Source organism: Mandrillus leucophaeus, unplaced genomic scaffold, assembly GCF_000951045.1.
Source record: "Mandrillus leucophaeus isolate KB7577 unplaced genomic scaffold, Mleu.le_1.0 Scaffold531, whole genome shotgun sequence".
Classification (NCBI taxonomy): domain Eukaryota; kingdom Metazoa; phylum Chordata; class Mammalia; order Primates; family Cercopithecidae; genus Mandrillus; species Mandrillus leucophaeus.
This window is the reverse complement of record NW_012105709.1, coordinates 267353-289702: the sequence shown is the minus strand read 5'-3', so window position 1 is coordinate 289702 and position 22350 is coordinate 267353. Positions and strand designations below refer to the sequence as shown.

Here is a 22350-nt window from a genome sequence, read left to right as displayed (position 1 = left end):
GCTAGTTTCTCTCTTGACACACCATCTCTCTGATTAGTGATGGAAAGTCAAATTAAAAATCTATTTTCAGAGAATTCTTTTCCTTCTACAGTTGCTAATTGCTCAGGAACCATTATCATACCGATGTTTGGTCACCACTGAAACATTTGAAACTGGTGTGCCTTTCTCTGACTTGGAAAAACTAGAAAATGACATAGAAAATATGTTAAAAGTTGTGGAAAAACACTTGGAATCCAGTGATGAAGATGAAAAGGTTGGTTCAAGGAGATTTCAAAACCATGGTGTTCTCATTTTTCTTCTCTATTAATTTTATTTTTACATCAATGATGTTTACCCATATAATCTGTCAAACATGATGAAACAGATTCAAATGTGATTTTTTGATGTGTGTTGATGTAAGAGTCACATGATTCATGTACTTAAAAAGAAAATAGACACACTTTCTGAACTAAACATAATTCTTAGTATTATCTAATGTTTGCTAAACTCTCTTTGAGATATTTTATCTTCAAATATAAAATATCTTTAAACAATATAAATTTTTTGATCGTTCAGGTTAACATATCTTGACTTACACTATACGAAGTAGGTGGTTTTCCTCCTTAGGAGCGGCTAGGAAGTGACCTTAAGCACTTTTCTTTTGAGTCATTTATTTTTTTTTCCTTTTAAACATTTAGATGGATGAGGAGAGAGCCCAGATTGAGGAAGTTCTACAAAGAGGAGAAGAAATGTTACATCAACCTATGGAAGATAATAAAAAAGAAAAGATCCGTTTGCAGTTATTACTTTTGCATACAAGATACAACAAAATTAAGGTATTATGACTGGAGAGTCTCTGTTGCATTTAAATACCTTACTTAACTCTTGCCATTCAGATGTGTGATGCTGCATCACAGATGCTTTAAAACACACCAGCTGGAATATCATCTCCTCCTCTAGTGTGTGTTACTAGACGTGTTCATATTTTTGGATGGTGCAGAACTCAAAATAGAAATGTAAAACGTTATTATTGGCCATCTCTTTTGGATTTCTGATTGTGTATCAAACCTAAAAGAGATCTATCTATTTCAGAAGTGGCTTCCTCCAGTTCCTTCTTTTATTTGTGAAGGTCTTGGCTATGGCAAAAAAAAGTTTCTAGTTTAAAAATAACTAAATTTGTGAAACTGATGTAATCTGATTTATATTTTAGTAAAGGTTCACTACCAGCTCCCTTTTTATTTCTTTATATTTTTCTTTTTTTAAAAGATGGGGTCTCACTATGTTGCCCGGATTGATCTTGAACTCCTAGGCTCAAGTGATCTTCCTGTGTCAGCCTCCCCAGTTGCTGGGACTACAGGTGTGGGCCACCATACCCAGCTCCAGCTCTTTTTAAAATGGCAATCTTTCTATCTGCATTTTAAGTGTGCTCTTGTTCCCTGGGGTCTGTTCTTTGGTAGTTCCTTCTTGAATGATTTTTGTTTGATGACTTTGGAAATAAGTAGATCAATGATGGTACTGTAATTTTACTATACCTTTTCTATGTTTAGATATGTTTAGATACATAAATACTTCCAATTGTGTTTCAAAAATTGCCTCTAGTATTCAGTACAATAACGTGCTGTAAAGTTTTAGACTAGGAACAATTGACTATACCACACAGCGTAGGTGTGCAGGAGGCTGCACCATCTAGGTTTGTGTAAGTGCACACTCTATGATGTTTGCATGAAAATGAAATGACCTAAAGATATATTTCTCAGAACATGTCCTTGCTGTTACTAAGCAATGCATGACTATGCTTTAAAAACTAGCCATTCTCTCAAGGCTGAAGCCTCAACATCCTTGTTAACTGTTTCTTGTTCCTCACATACTTTCTCACATCACACTGAGTAGGCATTAAAACCGTTGGGTCTGCTTGAAGCAACATACAGGTTTGAACCTCAAGTTAGATATTACTCTACCAGCTGCTTGTTTTATGATCATGAGAAAGTGACTTAGCTTATTTTACTTCACTATCCTTTCCATAATTTAGACTTATGATTTTCTCCCATGATATTATATCCCATGGACATATTCTTATGTCTGTTTTTTTTCTCACTCTAGCACGTCCTTTGTATCTTCCTCAGAGTTATTCTCCCCCAAGTCATGGCTGATCATGTCATTCCTTCATCTAAGAAACTGTTTAGGAAAATATTGCAAAATACAGAAAAAGCTTTAAATGCAAGGTCCGTCAATATAACAACATACAAAGTCTTCAGTCTAACCCCTGGCTCCTTATGTCTTTGATTTCCTGTCACTTGCCATGTAGGACAGCTACGCTGATTTTCTTTACATTTTCCTAAACATATCATATGCACATCTGGGAACTTACTAATTTTATTCCCATTCCCAAGAGTGAGTTTTGTCTTTTTAGGGTAACTGAAAAATGCATTATCTTTTAAGACTCAGCTCCATTTTTATTTCTAACTTCTGTCAGATTATATTATAGTTTTCTGCTTTATTGTGACTTTTTAAAGTATCTTTCTTCCCTAATGCTTCTCCAAGTTCAGGCCATATCTTTTTCATCTTTGGGTCTGAAATCAGAAATTATTACTGGCACAAAATAGAAATAAGTTTTAAGCTTTTAATACATAAATAAATTTGTTAAAAGTAGTAATGTATATTATACAAGCTAATTTCATTCTGGCTTTACTAACATTGGTAGGCCAACTATGATACATACTTCAAATCTATAGTTTTCAAACTGATATAATTCTTAACTGTGAACATTAGAATTACTTTGGGGAGCTTTAAAAAAACTACGGTGCCAAAATCTAATTCCTGAACCGGTTAAATCAGAATCTCTCAGGTTGGACCTAGGTGTGGGCATTTACAAAAACAAAACACAAAACATTTGTAGATGATTGTAATGTACAATTAGGATTGAGAAGCACTAGTTTACAGGACTCATTGTCTTATTTGAAATATGTTAAGTGACCTTTTCCAATTTGTTTACTAGAGTATTACTGTTTTTAAATTATGTATGAGCACTTTTTAAAGATATTAACCACTTGCCATAGTTGCTATAACATATTACTTATTGATATTTATCTTCTAACTATTTTACCTTTAAGATGCAACCATTAAAAATTTTTATTTAGCCATAGGTGACTATGTTTTTCTTTAGTGATTTTTTGGGGGTTCCTGTTTTGGGATCTAAAAAGTTTTTGTCCTCCAGAAAGTTGATGAATATTCAATTCTGTTTAGTTCCAGGTTTTTCCTATGGTTTGGTAAAAACAAAACTTAGAAATTTAATAAAACAGTCACTTAAAAATCTCTTTAATCTGGACTTTGCTATATGATGTGAGCTACATCATGTAACACTGTCTCATGTCAGTACTGACCTCTAGTATATTTGTGTTTCTGTGTCCTAGGAGAATTCTTTAAAAATAAAATTGTCCAGAAGTAACGTCTCGGTCAGATCTTGAGGACATTTTTTTAGTCCTAGGGCATTTTGATTGATCACTCTGTTGGGGGAAAAAAAATCAATTTCAGGAATACAGAAAGCACATGTTTAAATCTTGAACTGCCTTGCTGCTTCTGTAAGAATGTGAAGACTCAGAAAAATCTTGGATTGTCTTATAGTCTGAAAAGAAAAAGAGACTGTCTTAATGAATGTGAATTTTTTAAACTTGGAGCTCTATGATACCTACTGACCTCCCTAGTTTATTCTAAAGCTTCAGGTACATGTGGTCTTGCAGAATGACAATCCATTATGTAACTGAAGAAGCAGCACAGGACTTCCAGTCTTGTAGTAGTAGCTGAGGTATAAAAGTGGCTCTCAACATTTACCTATGTGACATGTATTATCTAGTGGTGCTAAATGAGGAAAGTACTACAAAGGTAAATGTCCTACAAGTATAATAAAGTAGTTGGATGTCTGGAGTTTTTTGGTCTTTTGGAAAACAGATGACCTTCCAGCAAAATTTTGGTTAACGGATGGGAGAAGAAGGAAAATGGGTCCCAGTTTCCTCTTTTACTTTTTTGAGATGATTACTCAACCTAGAAACACTTTCATTGGGCTATTTTCTTTTCCTTAAAGTTAAGAGGGAGAACAATTGAACCTAGTTTTCTGATCTTCCAAAATAAAAACATTGGCTTATTTGAAATGAAAATCTGAAAGAATTATTTTTGATTTTTTCTTTTCTTAAAAAATACTTAGCATCTTTTTATTCGTAGCTGGTTTCTGGGTAGATTTGTTATTTATTTCAGCATTCTTTTATATTTGCTTAAAACACAGAATTTGCTTCCTTAGACATATGGGTAAACATCTAGAAATGCTTTCTGACTAAATTGTAAAAATGTGGCATTAGTATAATAAAATTAATCTTGGTGACAAGTATAATTAGTTCTGTTGTTAACGTAAAAAAATCTATAGACCTGCTTCTAACTTGGCTATCCAGAACTGCCCATCAATTGATGAAAACAGTTTACAAATTCTAGGAGGCAATAATGCAGTCCTCTAGGTTCAACACCATGTTATCCACTCAATGATTTTAGTCATGAGTCTTGGATTCATTTAGAGATTGCCTTGTAACCATTTTCAAGATCACTAACTAAATTAACATGCGTTTATGATCATTTTAACTATCATCTCAAATTTACAGATGATTATATTTTTTTTAGAAGTTCAACATAGGAGAAGTGAAAGTGTCAAGGAAGGTACCTTAATTCATGAGCAGCTGCACTTTGGCCCTTTGGAAGTGGTAATAGACAGCATTTATTAAATTGTGGCCATCTAGGAGTAGAGGATTTGAACTCCTGAAGGACTGATGGTCCATCCCAGGGAGCACTTTATTGTTTAGAAAGCTCTGAGAAGAGGGCTGGGTGTGGTGACTCATGCCTGTAATCCCAGCACTTTGGGAGGCTAAGGTCAGCTGATCACTTGAGGTTAAGAGTTTGAGACCAGCCTGGCCAACATGGTTAAACCCCATCTCTACTAAAAATATAAAAGTTAGCTGGGCGTGGTGGTGCACGCCTGTAATCCCAGCTACTCAGGAGGCTGAGGCAGGATAATCACTTGAACCTGGAGGTAGAGGTTGCAGTGAGCCCAGATCACACCACTGCACTCCAGCCTGGGAGGCAGAGCAATACTCTGTTCCCACCCCACCAAAAAAATAAAAATGAAAAAGAAAGATCTGAGAAGAGGATCCAGAAAATCTGTATTAGGGCAGATGAGTAGTCCATAGGGCCTCAAGTCTGTCTAAATATGGCACTTCATGATCTATTTTCTCATGTAGGATATTCCTGCTCTGTAATATTATTCTCAGAGGTTAAGATTACATACTGGATTACCTGGATATTATTTTAATCAAAACCCTTTGTGCATTTCATGTTGTGTTATGGAAACATATTTAACTTGCTTATATTTTTAGCAGTGAGGCGCAATTTTAAAATTGTGATATTTCTAAAAGAGTGAAATAATAATGGTATCAACATGTTTTATTTCATACGAAACTTTATGATTGGCAGCATATTCTCATTCTTTCAACAACTCAAGAAAGGAATTGTTATGCTTTTTATTTGCTGAGTTTAGATGACATAGACCTTAAAGGCTGTCAAATTATTAACATACTTATACTGTTTAATAGCATGCTGCAGATGAAAATTAGAATACAGATTGTTAAGGGTTTCTGTTGCAAGGTAGGTTTATAATATAAAACATTAAAACTAAGTTTTAAAAATTTGGTTCATGATATTTCATTCCTTCACACAATAGTCGTATATTTTCTTAATTTGTTATTATTCATTGTGGGGGTATTTTAATACTTTTTTTTTTTTTGCTGTTTTTGTAGGCATTCCCTATTCAACAGAGGAAAATGGGTCAACTTGCTTCTGGAATTAGATCATCACTACTTCCTACAGATTATCTGGTTGAAATTAACAAAATTTTACTTTGCATGGATGATGTTGAATTATCGCTTAATATTCCAGAGCTCAACACTGCTATCTACGAAGATTTCTCTTTTCAGGAAGACTCTCTGAAGGTAGACCTCCGGGCATTGTGTTTGAATGGCCACAGTTAATGCAGAAGTAGAGGAAGAAATTTGTTCTCATGCCTACTTAGATGGTCTATATCTTTTAAAGTTTTTGCCAGGGGATTAATAATATGTATGACTAGTAAAGCTTTCCCATATTGTCCAAGAAAACATAAAACATTTTGAATTTTTAAAAAGTGGGTATGGATTGTTAAGTGTGCACAGTTATAAATTATTTGCAACATCAGAGCCTTCGTTTAAAATTAAACAGAGACATAGACCACCTTCCTGTCTTGTAAACTAGATTGTCAGTTGATGTTAATTGTCAGCATTTATCAGGCAATCTATAATGGTTTAAAATTGGCCAGTTGTTGAGGTGTGGAATGGCATCTTGATTGTAAGTTAATTAAACTTTTAAATTCTAGCAAGGCATTTTCATGTAACTTGATTGCATTTATATTTAAAGTCACAATAAACTCACTGATAATATGGATTTGATAGTGCATTCCTCTCATTTAAACTAGCATTATTAGATATTTGAAAATATCAGTATTTCCAGCTTCAAATGCCTCATTACCTATAGAGAATGTTACTGAAGCTTTTCATGTGTCATGTACAAATGCTACTATTGTGAGGATTTCTTTTCCTGCCATGAGTATATTATGTAGCATATTCCACACACTTTGGCCAAAACAGGGTATTATTTTTTAAAAGTTTCCAGTTGTGTGATTAACAATGATTATGTCTCATTATTATTTCAAATGAGTGTTCTACAATATAAATTTCTGGTCATCTGTGATTCCTTTTTTTTGTTACTTTGCTGGATTTTGTTAATCTATGACAATATATTTTTAGAATATCAAAGACCAACTGGACAAACTTGGAGAGCAGATTGCAGTCATTCATGAAAAACAGCCAGATGTCATCCTTGAAGCCTCTGGACCTGAAGCCATTCAGATCAGAGATACGCTTACTCAGCTGAATGCAAAATGGGACAGAATTAATAGAATGTACAGTGATCGGAAAGGGTAGGTGTAAATGAAATTAATGTTTAATTTAAAAAAATGCCTGCAAGTTCATGGGCCATGAAATGGGTCGTGTGGACATTGAGATTAATGAGAACATGTTTCATATCCTTGTAGGATGCCCTGTTTTTTTTTTTTCTTTTGAGAAGGAGTCTTGCTCTGTCACCAGGCTGGTGTGCAATGGCGCGATCTTGGCTTACTGCAACTTCTGCCTCCCAGGTTCAAGAGATTCTCTTGCCTCAGCCTCCCAAGTAGCTGGGATTATAGGCGCACACCACCACGCCTGGCTAATTTTTGTATTTTTAGTAGAGATGGGGTTTCACCATGTTGGCCTGGCTGGTATCGAACTCCTGACTTCAGGCAGTCTGCCTGCCTCGGCCTCCCAAAGTGCTGGGATTACAGGTGTGAGCCACTGCACCTGGCTGTATGCCCTGTTTAATAAATTGTGATAAGTATAGGTCCTTAAAGGAGAAATGTGATCATATATAGATGACCATTTATAACACAATATCTTAATAATATGGATGCACTTCAAATTTTTAGTGTCTAAATAGTGTCCATTCTCTTTAAAAAAATTAAATAAATTTTTCATTAATGTTCACTTTCTCAGCACGCTTGATAATTAATATGAGTGAAGAACAGAGGCAGCTACAGATGATTAGAATCCATATATAATACCAAACTCTTTTTAATAATCTTCTGTTTAAATGAATGCTTTTGAGCCTTCTTCTTACTAGATTTTGACCAGGCCTGTTAATAGGTCGAAATGAAAACAGTTGAGATTTTTGCCAGTAGCTGTGGATGTGATGGAAAGACAAATAAATTATGAAATAACCCAATGGAAAGTGCTGTATAAGAGAAAAGGGAGCACAGAATAATACTTTGGGTAATGAGAGACATACGCACAAAACTAGGCATCATGTTCCTTGTCTTTTTTTATTTTAGCCCACATATTTCAATGTGACTAATCCTTGAAAAGATAGCTTTTAGTGGCCTTTGGTATATTCATTGGTTGGATTTTACAAATTTTCCCTTTGTACGTTTGGAGAACATTCTTTTATGTACATCTTTATCCGTACTTAAATTTCTTTAGGTTTGATCATTAGATACAGACAAATTTCTTTAAGAATAATGACATTTTAAACCTCTGTGTTATATCATGAAATTGGTTACTTTACCCCTGCCAACAGTATTTGTAAAAATGCCCTTCATTTTGAGCCCTTACTAACATTAACAGTTTTTTTTATTGTTTAAAAAAATCTTTGCCAATGCAAGTGATAGATTACACCTCAATTTTATTTTTATTTTTTAATTTTTAGTGCTACTAATTTGTGTACATTAATTTTGTATCCTGAAACTTTGCTGAATTTATTTACCAGTTCTAGGAGCTTTTTTGGATGAGTCTTTAGGGTTTTCTAGGTATATGATCATCTTATCAGCAAACAGTAACAGTTTGACTTTCTTTTAACCGATTCAGATGCCCTTTCTTTCTTTCTCTTGTCTGATTGCTCTGTCTAGGACTTCCGGTACTATGTTGAATAGAAGTAGTGAAAGTGGGCATCTTTTTCTTGTTCCAGTTCTCAGGGGGAATGCTTTCAACTTTTCCTCCTTCAGTATAATGTTGGCTATGGGCTAAAAGTCATAGATGACTTTTATTACCTGAAGGTATGTTCCCTCTATGCCAGTTTTGCTGAGGATTTTAATCATAAAGTGATGCTAGATTTTGTCAAATGCCTTGTCTCAGTCTACTGAGATGATTGTGTGATTTTTGTTTTAAGTCTCTTTATGTGGTGTATCACATTTATTGACTTGTGTATTTTAAACCATCCCTGCATCACCAGTGTGAAACCCACTTGAACATAGTTTATTCTCTTTTTCATATTCTGTTGGATTCAGTTAGCTAGTATTTTGTTGAGGATTTTTGTATCTATCTTCATCAGGGATTTAGTCTGTAGTTTTCTTTTCTGTTATGTCCTTTACTGGGTTTGGTATTACGGTAGTACTGGCTTCATGGAATAATTTAGGGAGGATTTCCTCTCTCTCTATCTTTGGGAATAGTGTCAGTTGGATTGGTACCAATTCTTCTTTGAATGTCTGATAGAATTCAGCTCTGAATCCATCGGGTCCTGGACTATTTTTTGCTGGTAATTTTTTAATCATGATTTTAATCTTGCTGCTTGTCATTGGTCTGTTTAGAGTTTCCGTTTCTTCCTGGTTTAATTTAGAAGGGATGTATATTTCCAGGAATTTATCCATCTCCTCTAGGTTTTCTAGTTTATGCATGTAAAAGTGTTCATAATGGCCTTGATCTTTTGTATTTCTGTGGCATCAGTTGTAAGATCACCCATTTTGTTGCTAATTGAACTAATTTGGATCCTTTCTCTTTTGTTAGTTAATCTCACCAGTAGTCTATCAATTTTATTTATCTCTTCGGAGAACCAGCTTTTTGTTTCATTTATTTTTTTGTATTTTTTTTTGTTTGTTTCACTTTCATTTAGTTTTGCTCTGATCTTGGTTATTTTTTTTCCTTCTGCTGGATTTGGGTGTGGTTTGTTCTTGTTTCTCTAGTTTCTTAAGGTGTGACTTTGGATTGTCTATTTGTGCTCTTTTAGACTCTTTGATGTAGGTATTTAATGCTATGAACTTTCCTCTTAGCATTGCTTTTGCCACATCCTAAAAGTTTTGATAGGTTCTGTCACTATTATCATTCAGTTCAAAAAATTTTTAAATTACCATCTTGATTTCATTGTTGACCCAATAATCATTCATGAGCAGGTTATTTCATTTCCATATATTTGTATGGTTTTGAGGGTTCCTTTCAGGGTTGATTTCCAATTTTATTCCACTGTCGTCTGAGAGAGTACTTGATGTAATTTTAGTTTTCTTAAATTTGTTGAGATTTGTTTTGTGGCTTATCACATGGTTTATCTTGGAGAATGTTCTGTGTGCTCATGAATAGAAAATATATTCTGCAGTTGTTGGTTAGAATGTTCCATAAATATCTGTTAAGTCCATTTGTTCTAGGGTATAGTTTAATTCCATTGTTTCTTTGTTGACTTTCTGTCTTGATGACTTGTGTAGTGCTATCAGTGGAGTGTAGAAGTCTACCACTATTAATGTGTTGCTGTTTATTTCATTTTTTAGGTCTGGTAGTAATTGTTTTACAAATTTGGGAGCTCCCATGTTAGGTGCATATATATTTAGGATTGTGATAATTTCCTGTTGAACTAGTCCTTTTATCATTATACAATGTCCCTTTTTGTCTTTTTTAACTGCTGTTGCTTTAACATTTATTTTGTCTGATATAAGAATAGCTACTCCTGCTTGCTTGTGGTGTCCATTTGGATGGACTATCTTTTTCCACCCCTTTACCTTAAGTTTATGTGAGTTTTTATGTGTCAGGTGAGTCTCTTGAAGACAGCAGATACTTGGTTGGTGAATTTTTATCCATTCTTCTATTCTGTATCTTTTAAATGGAGCATTTAGGTCATTTACATTCAATGTTAGTATTGAGATGTGAGGTACTATTCTATTTACCATGATATTTGTTACCTCAATACCTTGTTTTTTTTTTTATTTTGTTATAGTTAACAGGTTCTTTTGAAATTTATGCTTTTATTATTTTTTGAGACAGTCTTGCTCTGTCACCCAGGCTGGAGTGCTGTGGCATGATCTCGGCTCACTGCAACCTCTGCCACTCAGGTTCAAGCAACTCTCTGTCTCAGCCTCCTGAGTAGCTGGGGCTACAGGTGCCTACCACCATGCCTGGCTAATTTTTTTTGTACTTTTTAGTAGAGATGGGGTTTCACCATGTTGGCCAGGCTAGTCTCAAACTCCTGACCTCAGGTAATCTGCCTGCCTTGGCCTCCCAAAGTGCTGGGATTACAGATGTGAGCCACCACACCTGGCTGAGATTTATGCTTCAAGGAGATTCTATTTTGTTCTATTTCTAGGATTTGTTTCACGACTTAGAGCTGCTTCTGTCTTGCTGGCTTGGTAGCAGCAAATTCTCTCAGTATTTGTCTGAAAAAGACTATTTTTCCTTCATTGATGAAGCTTAGTTTCACTGGATACAAAATCCTGGCTGATAATTTTTTTGTTTAAGGAGGCTGAAGATAGGACCCCAATCTCTTCTAGCTTGTAAGGTTTCTGCTGAGAAATCTGCTGTTAATCTGACAGGTTCTTCTTTATAGGTTACCTGATGCTTTTACCTCACAACTGTTAATATTCTTTCCTTCTTATTGACTTTAGGTAACCTGATGACCATGTGCCTAGGCAATGATCTTTTTGTGATGGATTTTCCAGCTGTTCTTTGAGCTTTTCGTATTTGGATATCTAGATCTCTAGCAAAGCCAGGAGGTTTTCCTCAATAATTCCCTAAAATATGTTTTCCATACTTTTAGATTTCTCTTTTTCCTTGGGAACACAAATTATTCTTTGTTCTTTTAACATAATCCCAAACTTCATGGAGGCTTTGTTCATTTTTAAAAATTCTTTTTTCTTTTTCTTTGTCAGATTGTGTTAATTCAAAAACCTTGTCTTTGAGCTCTGAAGTTCTTTCTTCTACTTGTTTGATTCTCTTGCTGAGACTTTCCAGTGCGTTTTGCATTTCTCGAAGTGTGTCCTTGATTTCCAGAAGCTGTGATTGTTTTTTATTTTGCTATTTATTTCACTGGAGATTTTTTCATTCATATACTGTGTCATTGTTTTGATTTCTTTAAGTTGGACTTCACCTTTCACTGGTGCCTCCTTGATTGGTTTAATAATTGACCTTCTGAATTCTTTTTCTGGCAAGTCAGAGATTTTGTCCTGGTTTGGATCCATTGCTGGTGAGCTAGTGTGATCTTTTTTTTTTTTTTCTTCTTGAGATGGAGTCTCACTCTGTTGCCCAGGCTGGAGTGCAATGGCATGATCTCCCCACTGCAACCTCCGCCTCCCAGGTTTGAGTGATTCTCCTGCCTCAGCCTCCTGAGTAGCTGGGATTACAGGCATGCATCACCATACCCAGCTTATTTTTGTATTTTTGGTAGAGACGGGGTTTCCCCATGTTGGCCAGGCTGGTCTTGAACTGCTGACCTCAGGTTATCTGCCTGCCTCGGCATCCCAAAGTGCTGGGATTATAGGCATAAGCCACTGTGCCCAGCCTAGTATGATCTTTTTAGGTGTTTTAAAGAACCTTATTTTGTCATATTACCATAATTGTTTTTCGGGTTTCTTCTCATTTGGGTGGAACATGTCAGAGGGAAGGTCTGGGACTCAATGGCTGCTCTTCTGATTCTTTTGTCCCACAAAGAACTCCCTTGATTTGGTGCTCTCCTCCTTCCCCTAGGGATGGGGCTTCCTGAAAGCTGAACTGCAGTTATTGTTATTTCTCTTCTGAAGCTAGCTGTCCAGCAGAGCTACTGGGCACTGAGCTGGTACTGGGGAGTGTCTGCAGAGAGTCCCATGATGTGATGTGGTCTGTCTTCAGGTGTCTCAGCTGTGGATACCAGCACTTGGTCGGGTGAAAGTAACAGGGGAGTGAAGTGGACTCTGTGAGAGTCCTTGGTTGTATTTTGGTTAAGTTCGCTGGTTTTCTATTCGTTGGCCCCCAGCCAGGAGATGGTGCTTACAAGAGAGCATCAGCTGCAGTAGTATAGACAGGATTAGGTGATCGGCAGGGCCATAGAGTTCCTAAGAGATTATGTTCTTTCTCTTTGGCTACCGGGGCGAGTAGAGAATGACCATCAGGTTGGGGCAGGGTTAGGTGTATCTGAGTCAGACTCTCCTTGTGCATGGCTTGTTGTGGCTGCTGTAGGGGATAGGGGTGTGGTTCCCAGGCCAGTGGAGTTATGTTCCCAGGGGCATTATGGCTGTCTTTGCTGCATCACACAGGTCACCAGGGAAGTGGGGGAAAGCCTGCAGTGGCAGGCCTCACTCAGCTTCCACGCAGCCCACGGCCCAAAAGGCCAGTCTCACTCCTATCAGGACCTCCTTCTGCTGCCACCCCCCAGTCCACCCAACAGCACTGGGTTTATTTCCAGGCAGCTGGTGAGCAGGGTTCAGAACTTGCCCCAGGTGACAAGTCTCCCAGCTGAGAGCACAAGCTGGTCTCCAGTTCCTCGGCTCTCCCATGCAGCATGCAGCAGCATTCCGCCTACTTCAAAGGGTCTGTAGATTCTCTCAGTTTTCCTGATATGTTTCGGCAGTAGTTCTTGGGACAAAAGTCCACTGTGTGTCTGCACATGCTGCTGTTTGTCTGAGTGGGAGCTGCAAGTTAGTCCGTCCTTCTATCCACCACTTTTTTTCTCTCTTTCACTGATGATACTTTCTAAGTTTAATGTTTATATTTTCAAAGTCTTTAGATCTTTGAAACAGTCTTATAGCATCCCGAATTTGGAAATTGTGATTGTTGTGTAGTTACTGTGAATTTTTGCAAGTGACAGTGAGTGTCTTAATATCATCTCATAGTGCCCTTTTTTTAAAGTGCTTTTTTTTTTTCATGCTTAAAAGAAAATTGCTTTACTGTGGGCAGTGTTAGCAAAATTTTAAAAGTAATTTTCATGGAAAAAGATGATACACACATTATTTAGGAGTTATTGATATTAGGAGCCATTTTATTTAAAAAATATGTATCTTATTACATAAAATATAAATTTTATTAATATTGTTAAGATCTCAGCGATCATTTCTAAAACTCAGCTCCATTACTCTAAACAAAAAGATAGGAGAAAAAATTATTTAGGATCCTAGTCCAATAAAGCTTTTCCTTTTTATACTTGTTTCATGTATTCTGAATATGACAAGCACTCAGTTTTACTTTGCCATCTTTAGAAGAATTTGGTTTAAACAGAAATCTCAATAGCCCTCTGTCTCATTGCATAACTTGGGCTCTGCATGCAGTTTCATACTTTGCTGTATTTAGGTAAATGGGACCCTCAGGACCAGTGATTACCCGAAGTACGTTAATCTGCTCAGGCAGCCATAATAAAATAACGTAGACTGGGTGGCTTAAACAACAGACATTTACTTTCCTACAGTTCTGGGGGGCTGGAAGTTCAAGATCAAGGTGCCAGTAGAGTTGATGTCTAGTGAGGACTCTCTTACTGGCTTGCAGATGGCCACCTTGCTGTGTCCTCATATGAGAGGGCTCTGTGGTGCCTCTTCCACTTACTATAAGGACACCAGTCCTTTCAGACTAGAGCCCCACACTTATGACCTCTTTTAACCTTATTTGTGTCCTGAAAAGCTCGATCTCTAAGTACAGTCACATTGTGGGGTTAGGGCTTTAACATAAGAATTTTGATTGGACACAATTCTGTATACAACATATAGATAATGGAGTATATGGGCATTTTGAAGTGTTTTGGCTTTTTGTGCTTTATTCTTGCCAGGAATTAAGTGTTCTGGTATTAAAACGACATATTTTTCCCCAAGAAAATAATGAATCATATTTTATATTTCATGGTATTTAAATGTTAAATGCATAAAGTTGGATGGGTTAACATGCCTACGACTAATTGATCCTGATTTTTCAAGCCAGAAAAGGCTACGTCTTTTTAGTTGAAAAGCTGCTCGAATGTGTGCATGAGTGTGTTCATGAGTGTGTGTGTGTGTGTGTATGTGTATGTGAGTGTGCATGTGTGTATGTATGAGAGAGAGGATTTGGTAACTGGTGGTGTGAGCAGATTGCTTTGCCCTTGGTGTGATGCCTATATCTCTAAGAGGAGTTATTACCTGTATCCCACTACGAAAATTGGTTTTGTGGAACAATAGGCTGTGAATTCAGTTTTTTGAGGTCTTTCTGTTTAAATGAGATTTGATTTTCTTTTTTAGAAAAATTGCTCCTAGGCAGTCCTGGAAAGTTTAGAAACCTATTTTATTTTGTTTGTTGTCCTCTAGTTATTTTGACAGGGCTATGGAAGAATGGAGACAGTTCCATTGTGACCTTAATGACCTCACACAGTGGATAACAGAGGCTGAAGAATTACTGGTTGATACCTGTGCTCCAGGTGGCAGCCTGGACTTAGAGAAAGCCAGGATACATCAGCAGGTGAGTGTTTTCTGTTAGAGGAGGGGAATTACACATATGGTTAGTGTATGCCTGTTAAGACAGATTTCAGAAGTAGGGACAAAATATATTATTTTTTCAGAAGCCAATGGACAATTTGTAATTTTTGTTCTAGTTCTTGTTACCAGTTATAAAAGTTTAAGAAATTGGTCAATCACAATTTTCAATCAAGATTTCAAAGAGATGTAAATAAAAATACTCTTTAGTGGGTAATGTGAAATACAATTTTATTTAAACAATTTTATGTTTAGAATATGATTTGTAAAATGTTATGCCTAAGACTATATTAAGAACAGAAAAAATATTTGCATGCCTCACCTGTGTTTTTTGTACTTAAAACACTTAGGCATCTCATTTTTCTTTGTATCATTGATAATTATCATAAAGTAAATTATCCTGGAGCGACAGCAGGGCAGCTGCTCATGTAAGTCTAATTCAGTCTTGGGAAAATATAACACAAAGTTAGTTCTGCTGATGACAACAGCTCTTTAAAAATAACAATAGAAAGCACACACAATTTCAATTCTACCGTTGATAAAAATATTTTCTCTTTTATTACATTTTTAAAATGTATTTTATTTAGAAGGACACGACAAGTTAAAGAGAATTCATTTATTTTTCTTATAAATGTGTTAATGTGGCCGGGCGCGGTGCCTCACTCTTGTAATCCCAGCATTTTGGGAGGCCAAAGCGGGTGGATTACGAAGTCAGGAGATCAAGACCATCCTGGCTAACACAGTGAAACCCCGTCTCTACTAAAAATACAAAAAATTAACCAGGTGTGGTGGCGGGCACCTGCAGTTCCAGGTACTTGGGAGGCTGAGGCAGGAGAATCACTTGAACCTGGGAGGTGGAGGTTGCAGTGAGCCAAGATTGTGCCACTGCACTCCAGCCTGGGTGACAGAGCGAGATTCTGTCTCAAAATAAATAAATAAATAAATAAATAAATAAATAAATAAATAATTGTTTTAAGGCATTTTTCTTATTTTTGGAGTTACAGATAAGTGTTTAAATTTGACTTGAAAATATCCATTTAATCTGTTACTTAAACACTTGTAGGCCAGTGTATTAGTCTGTTCACATGCTGCTAATAAAGACATACCTGAGACTGGGTTATTTATAAAGGAAAGAGGTTTAATTGACTCATAGGTCAGCATCGCTGGGGAGGCCACAGGAAATGTACAATCATGGTGGAAGGTGAAAGAAACATGTCCTTCTTCATATGGCGGCAGGAGAGAGAAGTGCTGAGCAAAGTGGGGGAAAAGTCCCTTATAAAACCATCAGATCACTATCACTAGAGCAGCATGAGGGTAACCACCCCCATGACTCAGTTACCTCCTACTGGGTCCCTCCCATGTCATGTGGGGATTATGGGAGGTACAATTCAAGATGAGATTTAGGTGGGGACACAACCAAACCATATCAACCAGTGAAGCAATATCTTAGTAAAATGCACATTTAGGTTTACGTGTATATGGTAGGACACAAGGATATAAGGATATATTGGGGTATATAATTTTTTAAAGCAGTGCTTTCAAGTACTTGTTTGGAAGAAGGTGAGCAACTCATTTTCATCAAACATGATTGATTCTTATGCTTTAATGTAAATAGCTATTATTCATTTGAGTTATTAAGCTGTCCTATTTCCTTGTATTTTGCCTGATGACATTCATGAGGATGGGTTAGATTTCAAAATAGATTTCATTTAGCATGTTCATTGAAATGTAATTAAATTGTTTTAAAATGCCTTTTTTTTTTTTTTAACATAAAATATCTTTCCAGGAATTTGTTTCTGTCACACTTAAATTGATACCACAATACTTGGGTGGATTCATTGCATCAGAATCATTTAATTATTGGTGAAATTAATCTTGAGTTGTGCTCTGTTACAGGAACTTGAGGAAGGCATCAGCAGCCACCGGCCCAGTTTTGCAGCACTAAACAGAACTGGGGATGGGATTGTGCAGAAACTCTCCCAGGCAGATGGAAGCTTCTTGAAAGACAAACTGGCAGGTTTAAACCAACGTTGGGATGCAATTATTGCAGAAGTGAAGGATAGGCAGCCAAGGTGATTTAGCTATGATTGTTTGCAGGCACAAGAGTGAACATATTTTGAATAGAATCTTTAAAGATGCAATCCAATGAGTTCTTTTATTGTTTGACATTATAATAGGAATTTTACTGACATTTAAGACCTCTGCTGCCCACTTTCCCCCTTCCTGTATTTTTAGGCTGTCCATAAAGTCTCACTTTTCTACTCAAATATTACATATGTAAAAACCAAACACCTTTATTCCTTTTATTTACAACTGCTTATTATGATATGGTGATTACGGTGGGAATTTAAAGTAGTTGAAATAACTGAAACTTCAGGTTTCAGGTTTGAAAGTCTGGGTTCAAGATCAGACCTTCCCTTTTCTTATTTCCTGACTGAACCTACCTTAGTAATCTGTCTCACTAAGTTGTTTTAGTGTCAAATGTTGTGTTCTATTCATGCTTTGCAAATAATAAAGTTCTTCATCTATGTAATATGCTAATATAATATAGTATTATTAATTTTTATGTCAGATTATGTTACAGTGACTCAGGTTTTATTTGGGCATCTTCTGGTTGCAAATATGTTTGATTACCAAGGAATATAATGCTCAACACTATATACAATTTCCATATTTAAAATTATTTGACATTATTTTCTGAGACAGTCAAGATTTAATGAATGATTTCTACTTTGCTTCATGTATTTCGTCATTAATGATCTTTTTTGCTTGTTTCTTTTTCGTAGTTTAGGGTTAAAAATTCCACTATATTTTTTTTCTGTTAATTTTAACTCTGTTGATGAAGTATTATTTTAGTGATAAGCTATCATTTTGTGAAAGGCCAATCTAATACTTTATCAGGTCCAGTATTATGCAACCTAAAATATTCAAGGATCATGTGACCTACAGTTGCTTTTCATTTTAAAAATCTATAATTTTGTGTGTTTTGTTAAGAGACAAATAATAATTTGCATGTTTTGGTTGAGAGATTACCACATGGCAGAGAGAGTATTTGGCACCTTGCACACATTGCCTTGTTTAGGAGTCATGACTCACCTCTTAGGCAACTGTTAGGCCTTGTACAGCTTTAGAAACTGAGGCTGAGAGGCAAGGTTAAGTAACTTGTCCAAGATGTCATAGAAAGTAAGTGATCGTGCTATCTTATGCTCTCAAATATTACGCTGTACAAATTTAGAAAGAACACAGAACTCTCTGGCCAATGTGTCTTCCTCTGGAAATGAGAACTATGATATCACCACAGAGGATTGTCATGAGGATTAAATGCAATAGTGTTTGCAAAATGTACATGCCTTGACTATTCATAGTAAACACTTAAAGTATCTATTTCTGATGAAAGCAAGTTAGCTTAGAACTTATTCTCTAAGCATATTGCTGAATTTTGCCAATGATTGATTAATGACTTGATCAGTATTTATTGAGCTCTATGTTTAGCACTGAAGATACAAGTATGATTAAGGAACTCTAAGAATAAGAAAATGATGAAAGAAAACATCATTAAAGAGATAAGAGTGTCACAGAGGCAGATATGATGGGCTGTGGAATTTAAGTGTCATAGAGGAAGCATGCCAAAGCTGAGTTTTAAAGCATTTATAGCAAATTCCTATAAATTTCTAGGCAGAAGAAGTAAAACAGCAGAAGTGGGAGGTATGAATGGCATCCTCGTGTGAGAGATCTGCAAAGGATTGAAAGGAGAGGAGGGTTCAATGACCAGGGGAAGGATTGGAAAATGAGGTCCCATAAGATCTTATATGTCATGCTATTCAGTTTGCATGGAGAGTCTTAGCTTGAAATGATTTATCTCCTAGACCTTTATTGTTTTTTTGAGACAGAGTCTTGCTCTGTCACCCAGTCTGGAGTGCAATGGCATGATGTCAGCTCACTACAACCTCTGCCTCGTGAGCTCAGGCAATTCTCATGCCTCAGCCTCCTTAGTAGCTGGGAAGACAGGTGCCTGCCACCATGCCTGGCTAATTTTCATATTTTTAGTAGAGATGGCATTTCACCATGTTGGCCAGGCTGGTCTAGAACTCCTGGCCTCAAGTTGATCCGCTGGCCTTGACCTCTCAAAATTCTGGGATTATAGGCATAAGCCACTGTGCCTGTCCTCTCCTAGACCTTTTTAAGGAAAAACATGTACCTGCTGGGAGGGTTTTAACCATAAATGCAGAAATTCTTCTAAAGATAGATTTCTGTGGAGTGTGGTAATTACAGCTGCTAAAACTCACAAGGTGAAGCTAATACATGTTTTTACTCATTTTGTGGAAGTGAAAAGAATAATGAATCTCTTCTCCAACAGCTTATATTTTGACTAAAACAATGTTTATCTTCATAAATTAATGCTAAACTTCATTTTAGGTTTGTAATCTATATTAAATTGGGACCATCTTGGGTAGATTGTATATATATTGTTAATAAAGTCATTGAAAATTATCACGCAGTTCAATTTGTTTTTGTATTGAGTGCCTGTAGATAAGTATTTGCATAGTTCAGCAACCTGCGGAGTTATTTCTTCCCTTTTTTAGAGACAAGGTCTTGTTCTGATACCCAGGCTGGAGTGGAATGGTGGAGTCATAGCTCACTGCATCCTTGAGCCCCTGGGCTCCAGCAATCCTTTCACCTTAGTCTTCTGAGTAGTTGGGGCTGCAAGTGTGTGCCACCACACCCAGCAGATTTTTAAACTGTTTGTAAAAATAAGGTCTCACCATGTTGTCCAGGCTGGTCTCGAACTCCTAGGCTCAAGTGATCCTCCTGCCTCAGTCTCTCAAAGTGCTGAGATTACAGCCATGAGCCACCATGCCCAGTGGGTTATTCGTTAGTGAGCAATTGTTATCTTCTGTTAGAACATGAATTTATAATTTGTTTTTACTCTTGGAGGTAACATTTAAAAGGTAGATTATATTTAGCTAATTTGCAGATGAAAATATTGGGTGACTCAAGTATATCTTATTGAAATCATTTGATAATGCTAGTTTCCTTTATAGTTCTGTTTTCAAAGTACTAAATTAGTCATGATCATGAAACATTGGAAACTGAAATTTCAACCGTTTTTTGGAAACAAAGGCCTATAATAATATTTTGGGTGTTTCCAAAGTCATTATTTAAGCTAAATACTTTTCACTATGGAGGGTAGATTACTTGGTTTAGTCTTAGTAATTAGTGCTATTGCTGTATTTGTTTATTTTTTTATCTCAAAGGAGCATTCTTTCTTGATGGATACTTAAAAATTATGATTTTGTAGTTATTTTCATTTTTTAAACATTATACATCAAATATTGACTGTTTATTAAATATGTGAGTATTATTTAGTATTTTATTACATGTATTGCAAGATTATGTTAGACCTTTTGTGAATAAAAATGAAAACTCCTAGCCGTTAAACCATAAATTCTTATTAGGGATGATATGATATAATTCATTTAAAAATTGCATTCAGTTTTTAAACCAGCAGTTAATCATAGCAGCTATAAAAATAAAGATACCACTAGGCTTTTAATAGCTTTCAAATCCTTTTAAAAAACACATAATCTTATTTGTCATATGAGTTCTAATCATATTCCTATCTTTTGACAGATGGTTTATATTCTTATAAATGTTATTCTTACAACACTATAAAGATCTAATTGAGGCAGTTCCTTTTTTATATTCACTTGACTGTTTTCCTTGCATCATTTAAAATTTCTGCTTTTTTTCTACATCTTTTTGTAACTTAGTTCTATATTCAAATATAATGGTTATTTTAATAAACAAGCCAAATTCACATGTTTCTTGTCTTCCCTAATACTTGTAAGATTCTCCCATTCTTTGTGCCTTGCTTTTTTCTTATTCTTTCTGTCCTATGAATAACGTAGAGTAATAGTTACCACCTAATGTGATAACATGTCATATAATGATTCCTTTCAGTATTCGTGGAACACTCAAAGAGAATTATACTTTTTCCCTATTATTTTAGATAAAGACATTTTTCATGTTTTAAAAAATTTCCATTATGTTGCAGAGTGGTATCTAACTTTTAAAAAGTCTTTTGTATTGAATTTCTACATAATTTTTTATGATGAGGGAAGATAATAATCTTTAGTTTCAATGGTTTTGAATTTAATGAAGAAAAAAACTTATTGGTCTATTATTAAGCATTGTAGAATACATAGTTTCACTTAAAAATACATATTAAAATAATTATTAGAAATTATTTATTTTGGGAAATATTTATTCAGGATATCCAAAGCAAATATATAACTTTCTGCTTAATTGGGCATTTTTTCCTCAATATTTTAAAATAATATATTCTTTTAGGCTGAAAGGAGAAAGTAAGCAGGTGATGGAGTACAGGCATCAGCTAGATGGGATTATCTGTTGGTTAACAAAGGCTGAGCATGCTATGCAAAAGAGATCGACCACCGAATTGAGAGAAAACCTGCAAGAATTAAGAGTAAGTTGTTTATTTCTCTCTATATGCCTTTGGTGCCCAAACATTACACTTCAGAATCATATACTGCATGTCTGAAGAAGAAAAGGGAAAAGAAACTTGGTACTTTTTGGTAAATGTGGTGAACTTGAAAGAGGAATATCTTTTATTTTTTTAAAAAGCAGTTATAATTTTGGTCTTGCAGAGCTTAAACTTCACTTACATAAAAAGAACAAACTATTATGGTGTCAGTGTTAGACCAAAGGTTTTTAGGATATTGTAAACTGACTTTATCATTTTAAAATACAATAGGGCTATGAAATACAGTTTTTTTGTTTTTAGATTTGGAAGACAATTACTGATTATTATCTATAAAGCTGCAAAACTCAACTTTATAGATAATAATCAGTAATTATCGGAGTGAATTGCTGAGAAACAAAATGCAGCTTGCAATGGGTTCAGCATCATGGTTGTATTAATCAGATTTTCTTTGTTGGTTTGCAACTAACAAATATTGTTTATGGTTGTATATGTATACAATCTATAAAAATTCATACATATATAGATGTATAAATATATCTAAATATCCATGAATTTTGTATTCATAAATATTTATTTTTTGTGTTAAAAATTAAAATACTTGTTGCAGAACACTCAGCATAATATGCTCACATTTTTATTTTACAAAAGAAATTGTGGGCTGCGTGCTGTGGCTCATGCCTGTAATCCTAGCGCTTTGGAAGGCCAAGGCGGGCAGATCACAGGGTCAGGAGATCGAGACAATCCTGGCTAACACGGTGAAACCCCATTTCTACTAAAAATG

At 35.6% G+C, this 22350-nt stretch overlaps 1 protein-coding gene across 1 annotated transcript in view; it reads left to right on the top strand.

The window, feature by feature from the left end:
• The window catches only part of UTRN (utrophin), a 512939-nt gene that overhangs the window by 232822 nt on the left and 257767 nt on the right, over positions 1-22350 (top strand). Inside the window, exons 38-44 of the mRNA XM_011997130.1 lie at positions 92-253; positions 678-815; positions 5811-6002; positions 6849-7021; positions 14900-15050; positions 16961-17136; positions 21416-21551. Of these exons, the coding sequence (XP_011852520.1) occupies positions 92-253; positions 678-815; positions 5811-6002; positions 6849-7021; positions 14900-15050; positions 16961-17136; positions 21416-21551 (1128 nt within the window). The remainder of the gene's footprint in view (positions 1-91; positions 254-677; positions 816-5810; positions 6003-6848; positions 7022-14899; positions 15051-16960; positions 17137-21415; positions 21552-22350) is intronic.